The 13,936-nt window shown below is 44.1% G+C and overlaps 1 protein-coding gene across 1 annotated transcript in view; it reads left to right on the forward strand.

The window, feature by feature from the left end:
* UBE2O (ubiquitin conjugating enzyme E2 O) overlaps positions 1-13,936 on the forward strand; it is a 94,161-nt gene that overhangs the window by 61,374 nt on the left and 18,851 nt on the right. The window contains exons 3-9 of the mRNA XM_065415723.1: positions 5,946-6,056; positions 7,212-7,309; positions 8,376-8,439; positions 10,470-10,613; positions 10,934-11,043; positions 12,176-12,326; positions 13,426-13,931. Coding sequence (XP_065271795.1) covers positions 5,946-6,056; positions 7,212-7,309; positions 8,376-8,439; positions 10,470-10,613; positions 10,934-11,043; positions 12,176-12,326; positions 13,426-13,931 — 1,184 coding nt within the window. The remainder of the gene's footprint in view (positions 1-5,945; positions 6,057-7,211; positions 7,310-8,375; positions 8,440-10,469; positions 10,614-10,933; positions 11,044-12,175; positions 12,327-13,425; positions 13,932-13,936) is intronic.

Here is a 13,936-nt window from a genome sequence, read left to right on the forward strand (position 1 = left end):
CCCCTTCAATGTCAGACCCACTGGTGGTGTGGTGAGAGAGACAGCTGGCCACTAACTTTATCCCAAGTGGTATGACCTGTATATGTGATAGAGGGGTGATTAAGGCCACATTCCAGCATCTGGCAGTAAATGGGCACTGTTGCATTTCACTTTCACTCTGAGGGACACTCACTGACAAGTTTTCCTTTTGTTTACCCTCTGTTGCTTTTTTTTTTTTTTTTTCTTTTTTTTTTTAACACCATCTTCCTAGAAGCTTGAAGTGATTTGTTTCTACTGGTATTTCTCCCCTCCTCCCCCCCTCCCCCCGCCTTGGCAAATGTAGATGCACGTTTTCTGTCCTGTCACATTTTCCTTCCTGAATGAGCTGAGGATAATATGCTGTCTCACTTATTTCGTGTGTGTGCTAATGTGTGATGCCTTACTGTGCCAAAACTACTATCTTGCACACTGTCACCTCTGGTGTAGATCTGAGCATTTAACTACCTGCCGTCACTTGACCCTTTCCAATATGTGGCTGGTCTTAATTTTTCATTGATGGCATGGTGAGCTTTTTTTTAAAAAAAAAATGCAACCAACACAAGCCATTTTCTTCTCTTCCTAGCCTTTCTTACAGCTGTTTTGGATGGGACAGTGAATTGGACAAAGGAGAGACTTCCCCATCACAAACTTGAGCATTTCTCCGGCATGATATGTGCTGTGGGGACAACGATGGACGCACAGGAATGTGTTCATTGCAACAAAGGGTGCTTGACTCATCTAGCGCTAAGGACTCAGTTAAGCTGTGATTGATCGTGTGCTAAAGAGCACAGTGCTGGATTTCCAGTTCCATCCATTCATCACTGGCTCATGAGAAATTGATTTTAGAATGGAACAGTGAAATCTTGACTCTTCATTTTCCTGTGACCTTCCCCTTTATCTGGAATAGAATAGAATAGAACAGAACAGGGCACAGTTCCACCTGACTGAGGCTGACCGTGGGGAGGCTTGGGGGAAATCTATAGTTAAAGCCCTGTATTATAGCACGAGACACATGCTGGCTTGGTCTCATTTTGAAAATGATTCACTCAGCCCCATTCTAACCTGATGGAATGAATCAGCAGAAAAAGTTGCAGTCAGCAGGTTCTGCTCCTCAAGGATTAGTGTCTCCGTAACTGTGCCTTAGTGGGTCACAACTGAGGATGCCAAATTCAGGACGAACTGCTGAGAAATAGGGCAAACACAACCCAAAACTGTTGGTTATTCTTTTGTAACATATACCAAACCAGCCACAAAAGTAAACTCCTGTTTCACCACACTGGCTAACAAGAAAACATAAAGGCAGTTTCCTCAGGCATTCCAGTTCTTATATCACCATCAAAAACACTGGATTCAGAGACGAGTGGTTCTTTACAACCAGTCTCATAAAATAATAGGCTCTTCTGATCCCAAAGAACCAGCCACACACCCAGGTCAATATATAATTTAGATCTTACCCAAAAATCATGCTGGTGCCAATCCTTTAGTATCTAAAATCTAAAGGTTTATTCATAAGAAAGAAAGAAAGAAAGGTAGGTGAGAGTTGAAATTGGTTAAAGGAATCAATTCATACAGTAATGGCAAAGTTCTTGGTTCAGGCTTGTAGCAGTGATGGAATAAACTGCTGGCTTAAGTCAAGTCTTTGGAATACATCCACAGCTTGGATGGGTCATTCAGTCCTTTGTTCAAAGCTTCAGTTTGTAGCAAAGTTCCTCCAGAGGTAAGAAACAGGATTGAAGACCAAATGGATGTGTTTCCAGGGCCTTTTATAGCTTTTGCCATGTGGAGGGTATCCCATTGTTCTTACTGTGGAAAATTACAGCAACAAGATGGAGTTTGGAGTCACGTGGGCAAGTCCCATGTCCATGCATTTTGCCTAGTCACAGCAGGAAATTCCATTAAGTGTAGATGGGCATCTCCCATGGTCCATTGTCAGTTAAATGTTCTTTTGATGGGCCACTCCATTTGAATAGTCCCTCCAAGATGTGCTGGCTAGCTACCTTGTGGGCGTTACCCCAGGAGCAAACATTTGAAATCCAAGTATAGAGCCAGTACTTTATAACTTCAAATACAAAAATGATATATGCATATACAGAAAGCATAATCATAACCAGCAAATCATAACCTTATCATAGGCACCTCACTTGACAACCTTTGTACATTATTTGCTGCAAATATAGAACAGTGGTTGCAACAATGATCTATATGGTCTTATTTTAATCAGATAACGTCACAGTGTCATAGTAAAATAAGTTAAGAACATCCAAGCAAATGGAGGGGAGGTGCTGAGGAAGGATGGCACAGATGGGGGGTGTGTGTGTGTCCTGGTGTTCTCCCAAAGTCACTCTCTCTCCTGTACAGCCACTTACAGCCCTGCTTCTGAGCACCTGTCCAAGGGGAGGGACAAGCTGAATTAAGCCACGCAGTGATTTAAAACGAGATCTGTAGATGACAAAATATGAAGGTTCCAAAGTGGGCCACCTTAAAGTCTCTTATCTGCTAAAACAAGTAGGCTTGCCCATTTGAAGACTTGGTTTCTCATACCTTAGGCCAGCGTGGACTGGGAGCGCTATGGTGGATGCATATTCACTTTGAGTTAGCAGGAGCTTCCTGCTGACTGACCCAAGAACCATCACTGACTCTGAAAGGAGTCTCCACCATAGAGGGGCTTGGGAAGAGGGGAATGGAAAACTGGAGGAGGTAGGTGTAATACAGTGGGATTCTGGTGGAACCTCCTGCCTTGTCCTTGGCTGGAATTGTGTATGGAGAAATCCCAATTGAAAATACAAAGAAAAAATTGAACAACTTGTTTTGAAAACACTTGTTTCTGTAATCTCGCTGCATCCAATGCAGCAGCAGCAGCGGCTTTTTGCCTCATCTGAGCAGAGCAATAAGGTTGAGCCTATCTCTGTAACAAGCTCAGCACAGGACTGCTGCTAAGCAATCTCCACGCTTCATCTGCTGATCCTCTGTTCTCTCAATAGCAGTGTTAGTCATGAGACCCCTGGAAATAGTCAGAGAGCGGAGGCAGGGGACCAGGGCACATAGCCAGACACTGGCAGGCTTGCTGTGTAATGCAGAGTCCCTGCTTTATACCACAGGGGCTGCCTTTCCAGTTCAGTATTTTAATGTGATGTGCCTTGTAAAGCTTTGGTCAGTGAGTGGGAAATGGGCATGGTATGAGACAGACTAAACCAGCAGAGAATTCTCTGAACTACTTCTTATGATTTCATCATTTTTTGGTGGTTGGCGGATAAATGTTATTCATCAAGTACAGTGAAGGCATTTCTATGTCACCTATTGATAAGATGTTGAGTGTACTATTGTACCTTTTCCATTAGAAATGAAGGACGGGAGAGGGACCCCGAGATGATTTGGTAGAAATTGCAGCCTCTAGAACATAATGCTTTATTGGTTCCTAGAACACTCCTGGCATGCACTGTCTGATGCACAAAAATCACGTCTTCTGAGACGAGTGAAATTCTGAAATGTTCATCATAAACCAACATTTTCAGGTTCTTTTACCTGGAATTACTAAGTAAAAACTAGAAACAAAAGTATTAAATGATAAGGAACAAGATCATTGGGGTTATCAAATCTAAGATCATTCTGGGGAAGAGCAGAGGCAAGTAGTCGGATGCAAAATAATGAGCCACTGCAGTTGAGTTCCTAAAGATGAGACTTGCTGTCCAGGCCTTGTTTGTCCTGTGGCTTGAACTAAGCTAGCAGTAGCTGTCTTGGAAAAAAGTTGAGCATAGCTCTGGCAAAGCTATGCTTAAGTCTTTGAATGCAGTTGTTGACAGCACGGTTTCGCTGCCTGTGGTAGTCAGGGTTTTTTGTTGGAGAGCTGTGCTAGTCCAGTCAAACTACAGATCCTATGAAGTATGTATCCTAGTTCTGCACAATCAGTGGTGTATCTGGGAGATGCTCCCCCAACCCAGCCACTAGGGGTGCAGGGGTCGGCAACCTTTCAGAAGTGGTGTGCCAAGTCTTCATGTATTCACTCTAATTTAAGGTTTCGCATGCCAGTCATACATTTGAACGTTTTTAGAAGGTCTCTTTCTATAAGTCTATAATATATAACTAAACTATTGTGGTATGTAAAGTAAATAAGGTTTTTAAAATGTTGAAGAAACTTCATTTAAAATTAAATTAAAATGCAGAGCCCCCCGGACCAGTGGCCAGGACCCGGGCAGTGTGAGTGCCACTGAAAATCAGCTCGCGTGCCGCCTTCGGCACACGTGCCATAGATTGCCTACCCCTGCTCTAGTGTGAAGGAGTAGCTGTAGTTTGTGAAGCAGGTGTACAAAACACATCACTCCTGCCTTGGTCTCTGCCTGTGTAGCACTTCTTATGCTGTCTCCTACATACGTTCCTGAGTAATGCTGGCACCGTTATGCTAGGGAGAAGAGCAAAGATGTGCTGTTGCCAACACACATTATAGGGGTGGAGATAAATGAGCTTCCCTCCCTAGATGGCCCTCCTCTTGGCTGCCTGGAGGAGAACCGATAAATGATTTATCTCCCTGCATCTCACTGCCTCAAGCCCTGTATTCTGCCTAGGAGGGATGGAAGGGAATCCAGACAGCTCTGATTCATTTGCTGAGCAATCTATTCAAATATTATCCTGGACTATCCCCGTCTGTATTTGTGAAGGGGTTCTTCCTATGACTGGCTGTCCCTGAGACCTGGCAGAGTGAACTGAGCACCGAAAAACGTGTGGATTTTTAGAAAGCTGCATGTGGCGCTAGATGCAGGGCTTGAGTAAATAAATCTGTTAGGACAGAATGTTTGTGGAATGAGCTAGCTCATTCAGTACTTGCGCGGCATCAGCTCTTCAAAGTGTGCATTCGCTTGTTTCCATTAATAGTAGACCTTGATGTTTGAGATAAGGACAGCTACTGAAGCCAATGAGAGCAATGCATTCTCCACGCCATCCCTTAGTCAGGTTTTGTAATGGACTATGGTCATTAACATATAAAACTATTGATTGTGTCAGGAGGGCAGAGTAGCTGCTGAGTTTGACAATGTTTGGGTTCGCTTCTCTTCCTTGGAGGGCTAAACCATATGTATGTGAAATGCGTACATGTTACTGCAGAACCCTTTCTAAAGGCTCACATCTAGAGCTTAGCCTTTTTTTAACTGAAGATTTGATCATTGGTCCCTCCCCACTAAAAAGTGAGTGAGGGTAGATAATGTTTTTTGATTGGACCAACAAGTAAGTTATTTGGCTTGAAATCTTGTGACTTAATACATTTGGCCCAGTGAAAGATGCCAGATTATCTATTGCACTGGCTGCCAGCTGTAGGCGAAGTAAAATATATAAAATGTGTTGAATAGGAAACTCTTGAGTAAAAAGGCAACAGTTTTATAGCTTCTTGGCATCTGGCACTCATGCTCTGCCCTCTGTTTGGAGCTTTACCTGTGGGAGAAAATCTTGTTGAGTCGCAGTGAATTGTTAGGTTGAGCGTGACAATAACAGTTCACCATTTATCTGGGAGCCAAGGTACAGGGGACCCAAGTGCTAAACTGATGAACAAGCAGCAACGGTTTTACTTCACCAAGTGAACTAGCTGTCTCTTTATACAAGCAGAGGCAGGAATTCATAGGTTGCTGCAGCAACAGCCAGTTAAAATTATAACTGGGAAGAAGGGTGGGTTTTTTGTTTTTTTTAACCTACCCCCCCGCACCCAATCCTTGACTTCAGACTGCTTTAAATCTCTGTGTGCAGTGATCCCACCAGAACTGGGTTATTGGGAGAAACTTGCACTGCTTCTGCCAGTGCTGTCTGCTCTGAGGATAAATACAGGGTTTCACCCTCCAGGGCTGTCAGTTCTGCACCTTTCACCTGCATGCAGCTGACATACAACTTGAGAATTTTCCCTGGTTACCGACCCTTTCCCCCCACCCCCTCTCTCTTTGCATTTTCAGGACAGCCAGTGCGGGACTGTAATCGATGTAAACATAGAGTGTGCTGTGAAGCTGGTCGGAACCAACTGTATCCTCTATCCTGTCAACAGCAAAGACCTACAGCATATCTGGGTGAGAATGCAGCCACACTCCTTCCCCTCTCCTCCCAGGGGAGCTAGGGGGTTGGTACCTCGCAGGGATGGTGTTGTACCCCAGGCAAGCAGTGCCCCTCGCAAGATGGACACTTCAGTGTTTTGTTGTCCACCTGTGACTTGGCTTTATTCTAAATCAACCAGAAATGTCCTTATTGCTGGAGGGAGGTGTAGCATACAACCCCTTCCCTCTTGTGTTTCTGATCGTACTGCTAGATCCCGTTAGACTGAGAAGACTGTCAGTATTGAATGGTCTGAGACGCTTCTGCGTTGTGATTAGCTGATGTGATCACCTGACCCTGGCAGTCCCATGACAACGGTACAGTCCTGAGCTGCAACACATAGTTACTATATCAACAGGTTACAGAAATGTTTAAAAGAGCAAATTTATTTTTTATTTTTTTTGGGTCCAGCTGAAGGAGACTGTCATACCTGGTTTTCCCTGCAGACCTGGTTTTGAGTGGGTGGGTGATTGCAAGACGATAAATTGAAGGCGAAGATTTTCCCTGTTCGTTTCCTTCATTGAGTTGAGAAAATAGACTTGAAACAAGCATCTTTCCCTCCTTTCCCCCACCCCTACATAAATGGCTGTAATGTGAAGCCTTTCTAAAGTGATGAGGAATGTTGCAACCCTTCTGCAGAGATATGCTTTTGTGGGTGGCAGCTACAGGGAGGTTTTCCTGCAAAAGGACATGAGCGTCTCTTCTCTGGTTGGAATAACATGCCCACGAAGGTGAAACTGATCATACTCTGCACTGCTTTACCCAATGTATGCAGGTGCTACACAAGGTTTCCTTTGCACAGCTCTGGCCAATCCACCTTATAAATAATGTGCAAAGCAATTTACAGATAGAGTAAGACCGTTTTTTCTCTGCTGTTTACGGTCTAAGAAAAAGTCAAGAAAGAGACCAAGCTGTTTCCATTACCTAGAGAATGCAGGTATCGATCAGGCCACTTTTTGCATGCAAAGCATGCACTTCTACAGTATATCTCAATTCCAACTTGCAGCAGCCCTGCTGTTTCAGTCCTGGGCCGTTTTGAGCAGAAGAGATCGCTGGGCAGTCTGCATTGTGTGTTGTTTACATGATAGTTCAAGGAATTAGGTTGCATTTTACAGTTTTTGTTTTTTCCTTAGCCATTTATGTACGGCGACTACATAGCCTTTGACTGTTGGCTAGGGAAAGTCTATGACTTAAAGAACCAAGTCATCCTGAAGCTCTCCAATGGAGCCAGGTACTTTTCTGAACCAGAACATCCCCTTTACCTTTGGGTGTGGTAACCATAGTCTCTTTTAAAAGTACTATAAGCATGCGTGGCATCTCACTCGTGCAGCCATTATTCTGGTGACAGCAGGTCTTGTGCTCACGTTATTTTAACCACAGGTGAGAACACATTTGGGGCAAGAAGGGGTGTAAAAGTATATATCGGATAGTTGGCAGCTCTGTTATCCCTTAGATGAAGCAAAGCTAATCCCTGACAATATTATGATCCAGAACATAGTCCAGGAAAGGTTTGCGGAGCTTGTAGTTAGAAAAAAACTCTTTTAAACTAAGCACATTTTGACATTGAGTCTTTGAGAGACAATAAATAAGGAACCCCACAGCACTAATTTTGAGCCTCTTTTTCAGAGGAAAAGCAAATCATTCTGGAGATATTACAGTTTATGTAATCTGTAAAAAGCGCCATATTTTTCATAGAGTCTTCACATCAGCAAATTATTGGAAATCCCACCTTAGGTCTCATTTCAGAAAAGAGATATGCCCAAAACCATTCATTAGCTTTCCAGAGCTTGGGTTCCAGCACTGCTCTGAAACAGCTGTGAGTTATGAGTGTTCAGGTTCCTAGTAGGCAAAAGACTTCCACCCAACAGCCCACTTCCCTCATAGATTTCATGTGCTCAGTTATGCTTTTTAAAGTGGAGTAGTGTTTACCCAGCTCTCATCTAAAACCAGGGGACTCACTTTACCCTGGAAAGGACCAGCAGTGTGCTGCAAACGCACACAGGTGTTTCATAGAGTTTAAATCCAGAAAGGGACCTTTAGATAATCTAGTCTGACCTTCTATATAACACAAGTCATTAATTTTCACCCAGATACCCTTATGTTAAACTCAAAGACTTGAGTTAAACATTCTAAACTGTGTCCCACAGGCAGAGGACGGGAGAAACCAAGATGCCACCAATGCCTGAGGGCCCTGCAATGGCAGAGATGCCCAGATGATAGATATAGGTGGTGCTGTTGAGGTGGCTGACCTCACCATTGCACGGTCTGTCTCCCAACTCTTGTCTTTGTTTTTCCAGGTGTTCTATGAGCACAGAAGATGGAGCAAAGCTCTATGATGTCTGCCCTCATGTCAGTGACTCAGTAAGTTTCTGGTCCTCTGCAGAATTTTTTTTAGAATCAGCCCAGAACTGGTCTTTTTTTTTTTAATATAAGTTTCTGCAGGAAGAAAATGTGACTTTGCCTCAATAACTTGTATTAGCCCTACAATTTAAATACCAAGTTGCTGAAAATGTTTTGCTAGATTTCCCCCCCCCATATATATATATATATATGGAGGGAGCACTTTAGCAGGACACCAATTTAAAAGCACACTACCGTCTGGTAGTAGTTGTACTTGTTAGTGTTACAAGTAGCATGAGAGATCACTAACTGAAAGAAGCTAGTGGACAAAGTACCTTTTCAAGTGTCTTACACAAAGTACAGTTGGTTTCGCTGATCCTCATTATAGTCACCCTGCTTGAAAAGACCCTAATTAACATCAACAGAGGATGGAAGAACCCTTCTAAAAATGTTTGATGGAATAACAAAAAAGCATGCCATTTTAAGGGTGCTCTGTCAGAAACCAGAATGTTTCTAAATTAATTTTTTAAAATGAAATGGATGGTATCCCTCTCTAATCCTGACCTGCATCACTTTTTTTGCTATTTTAGTGGACACTGCTGTTCTTGCTGAATTGTCCCAGACTGTGCGCTCTGGAGAGTTGTCTACTAGTAATCAGACCGAGACCACAAAATCCACTGTGTGATAGATTTAAACCTTCAGAAGCTGTGCAGTAATTTGCTTTTCCTCTTAGACCCTGTCAGCAAGACGTTACTGGGTACTGTTCTAAAGTTTCTTTATTGATGGATATGGCTGTAGGAATTGCCTACAGTGTAAAGGTTCTTTATTTTGTTGATACAGTTGGCCTCATCCTATGGAAATTCTGCCAGCATTCTAGAGTTAGGCAAAATCCTAGTGACCTGCCACCAGATTCCTTAAAGAATGTGATGTCTCTGCTGAAGACCAAGTGGTGTGTCCGTTTAATGTGGTGTCTTTTCCTAAGGGAGTTCATCCTCCATGGACTGAGGAGAGTCTCAATCTAATTGCTATCCAATATCTCAAACATCTGAGCCCAAAGTGTAAATTGCTTCTGAATGCAAAACAAGTTCAGCCTCTTTACTATATCTTGGCCTACATTTTTCAGCGGTGACTGGTGATTTTGGGTGCCCAATGTGAGATGCCCTTAAAGGAGCAGGATTTCCAGAGCATGGCTTTTTGTACTTCCTCAGAATTAGGCCTCTGAAGTTCAAGGTGCGTCCAGCTGAGGCACCCAGAATCACAAGTCACTTTTGAAAACGTCTCTCCTTTTGTTCTTTCTCGCTACCGTTAAGTTAGTGCTCAATATTCCTATACGTATTCTTGGCACTTATGATTTATATCCTACAGCACTAATCTTACGTACCCTTGACAAGTTACAAGATTTTAAATGATGATCAGTACAAAAATTCGATCACATGAATCAGATTGCTATCTAAAACCTCTGAGCCATGCTTGGCGTCACCCCAATTGTCATGAACAAAGATTGTCCCATAAGGTAAATGGCTAGTTCCTAGCCAAAAAACTATGAATATTAAGTAAATCCACCTAACTGGGCCTTCAGGTACATGTGCAATATTACTCCCATTTTGCAACAGGGGAAGCAGAGGAAGAGAAGTTCAGTGATTTGCCAGAAGCCACTAATGTCCCTGTGAGAGCAGGTGTAAGAAATCTGGGGTTCCTGTTGCCCACCCCAGTGCTTAGACCACACTGTTTGTTACTAAGAACATTTGCATGAAATCAAGATAATTGTTTTTTGAGAGTACCTCTGCCTCTTCCCCACTAAATTGAAATCCCTTGTTTGTGTATGTGTGATATTCACTGTGTTGCTATAGAAACTGATGTGATGACTTCAGCAAAGGAATGATGCATAGACGCAAGGGGACTTGCAAACAGGTCTCTTCGCTTACAGATATCCTTAGTGATCAAGAACGAGGGAAGAGAAATGCGGAAATCCCATGTCATCACAACAGAATGTTTTCAGGCATCAGCTGCTCTCTGACACACAGTTCCCTTATGCTGCCTTTTTCTTTCAGGGCCTTTTCTTTGATGACTCATATGGCTTTTATCCTGGGCAAGTCCTCATTGGTCCCTCAAAAGTCTTCTCCAGTGTGCAGTGGCTTTCAGGTGTGAAGCCCGTCCTGAGCACAAAGAGCAAGTTCAGAGTGGTGGTGGAAGAGGTTAGTGAGCAGACACATGGCTACTTACTGTGGGAACGGGGACAATCTTCCGGGAAGAACTGGAACCCCCTGAGACATTAGTTGTTGTATTTTGAGCACTACAGGAGCATGATGAATGCAATTAACTCTTACTCAGTGCGGAAGCACAATTAGAAGCCGCCCACGGCTGGTTTTCTTAAAAATCCAGGGGCTAGGTCCAGCCATCTAGAAGCGAAAACCATTTTCCGTGTTGAAAATCCATAGGCTTTGGAATCTGATTCAGTAAAGTTCCTGGAAAAAGTGACATTCTCCTTCCCCTTCCTCTCTGCTTCATTTTTCAGGTCCAAGTGGTGGAACTAAAGGTTACTTGGATCACTAAAAGTTTCTGTCCTGGAGGTACTGACAGTGTAAGTCCCCCACCTTCGGTAATCACGCAGGAGAACTTGTCCAGGTGAGATCTGCTTAAAGTACCCGTGTTCCCCACCATCCTAAGATGCCAGGGCAGTCAGTGGGTAACCTGCCCTTCTCCCAGCAGATAGACATAAGAAATCCAACTTTGTCATCAGCACCCTACATAGGGAGCTTTACTCCAGCCATTTCCTGTCTCCCAGCAGAAGGGGAGCATCATCTGACTGGCTAGTGCAGGTTTTTAGTTGAATGGCAGAAGGGCTGGCATCACAAGCTCTCCTCCGATATGCATCCGAAGAAGTGGGTTGTAGCCCACGAAAGCTTATGATCTAATAAATTTGTTAGTCTCTAAGGTGCCACAAGTACTCCTGTTATTTTTGCGGATACAGACTAACACGGCTGCTACTCTGAAATCCGATAGAAGTGTTCCCCAGCTGAACAGCAGGAGAAAGCAGCCAACTTCCTCTTCCCCTTCTGTCCGTCATTTAGCTGCAGTGGACTGAACCTTTGAATCCTACAGCTCCAAACTCTATTTCAGAAATGGGAAGGGAAGGCAGCTAACATTGCTTGGCCAGCCAAGGAGCTGTGCCAGTGTTGAGGAGCATCTGATGCCCCCTGCAGGCCATAGGGTATTTGTGTTGGCCATACGGTACTCCGTTGAAGTGAGGAAAAGAGGGTAGGTGAGTTTTGTAACTCTGTAGGAGAACAGAGCAGTGCAGTCCCATCTGAAGGTAGCTTCAGGAGCAGGAGTTCTCAGCCTACGGAAAGAAAAAGCAAATACCAACTATTAACGCCTATTTTTAATTCTCTCTGGGAGGTTGACAAGAGTAACTAGCCCTTGTATGTGGAGGAGGTGGCTACTCTCTTCTCCTCCCAGTTCCCAGGTAGCCTGGAAATACCCTATAGCTCTTCCCTTACATCTCTGGGTGTGTATGAGAGAGACTAAAGAACTCTAGTCTCCTGGGAAACGTTGGTTGTAATGCAAAATTGTTCCCATTTTAATTAGTGCCACCCACATGGACCGCGCATACGTCAGCATATGTACAAGACTGGTGTGCATATGCTGATGCACCCGCTACCCATGTGAAGGTACTACTCATCGCTAGGGTGTTCATTATCTCTTGCTCTGAGGCTGACCAGGGAGGTGACGGTTTTCATCTTCTCACTCTTAACAGAGTAAAGCGTCTGGGGTGCTTCGACCATGCACAGAGGCAGCTCGGGGAAAGATGCCTCTACGTATTTCCTGCCAAAGTGGAACCTGCAAAAATCACTTGTGAATGCCCAGAGAGAAACTGTGTTCTGGGGGAAGGATCAGTCGCCAAGAAGGTGTGTTCCCAGGAAAGTGATGGGCTAGCTTAGCTGGCAGTGTGAGAGGCGGGTACTTGGACGACTTGTATTTCAAACACATCTGCTTGAGTGGTTGGGATTCATGTAGCCTGGATTTTAAATGCTCCTTTTAAAACCTAAATCTTCCCATAAAAGTCACATGGTATAGGAAATGTGACCCAGTAAAGTGTAACGGCTCGGTAGTGCTTAGTCATGTCACCTTGTGCAAGGATCCTATCGCATAGAGCTGAGCAGGTTTGGGCTGGATCAGTTACTTGGATGAGGCCCTCTGGGAACACCTACATGGTGCAGGAAGTGGGGTTAGCCGTACAGTTGGTGGCATTCTTTTCTCTGCAGCACTACAAAGCCAGTGCCATAGCAAAGTGCCAGCAGGCAACTGTGGTGTTAGAGGTGCCATTTTTTCGGCATAATATTGAAGTCCTGACCACTTGGGCCATTAAAGAACCCTTTTTTTTTTTTTTTTTTTTTTTTTTTTTTTGCATAACTTTAGGGATGTTAAACTTTGGTTTCCTAGCAGAATCTTACTCTGGTCACTTAAATCTCCAGTACAGCAACACATTGGGAAAAGCATTCATTTCCTGTGCTGAACTGTCTTGTGTTGACCAAGAACTAAGTGCCATGTACCATCCAAGGGTAGCTGCATTTCAGTGGCAAGGAGAGGAGCCGCCTATGTAGCTTTGTACATTCCATTTAGTTAATTTTGTAAAGTTTCTTAGTGCCTTTTATTATGAAAGCTCCTATATAAACTGAATATAGTTTTATTAGAGCCATCGGAACTGGATTTTCCACCTGGACTCTTGCATAGTCATGTAAATACCCAGTGCCCTAGCCAACGTCCCCTGCTCTTCGTAAAACTATTTATATTCTCCCTGGCTGCTGCCTGTGCTAGTACGGTAACTCCATTAGCAATAGCTCATTGCTTTGTAAAATGCTCTGAGATAGGTGGAGTGTGAAAAGGGCCAAAGAGGGTCACATTGTAGTCTGTACATAGTCCCTCCTGTTGGCTGTGTAACGTGTTTGCTGTGTGCACAGGCACCCAGACTCCAGTTTATTTACTGGCCAGCATTGCTCTCTCTAGGTGAGGAGATTGCTGAAAAAACAGATTGTGAAGATCATGTCATGCACCCCAGATTCTCAGGGTACCAATGAACCGCCCGATGGAGAGTCTACTGCAGCGGCTGACCAAAAATCGGAAGAACTTAAAACCAGATCCAAATGTGAACTAGGGGACTCTGCCAATGGCACACTAAACCTGGGGGAGATCAAGGAGGAGCAGCCTGAAGAAATGGGAAAGGAGACTTCTTGCACAGCAGCGGGGCGACAGCAGCAGCCACCTTTCCTGTTGAAAGATGATGGGTCACCTGACTACAGGCTCCAGTCAATGGAACAAGATGCTGATGATGAGGCAGCCGACGACACGGATGACACCAGCTCTGTGACCTCTTCGGCCAGCTCCACTGCCTCTTCCCAGAGTGGCAGCGGCATAGGGCGCAAGAAGAGCATTCCCCTCTCTATCAAAAACTTGAAGCGGAAGCATAAGAAGAAGAAGACGAAGATCTCCAGGGAGTTTAAACCAGGAGACAGGTAGG

This window comes from Emys orbicularis, chromosome 13 (assembly GCF_028017835.1).
Source record: "Emys orbicularis isolate rEmyOrb1 chromosome 13, rEmyOrb1.hap1, whole genome shotgun sequence".
Lineage (NCBI taxonomy): Eukaryota > Metazoa > Chordata > Testudines > Emydidae > Emys > Emys orbicularis.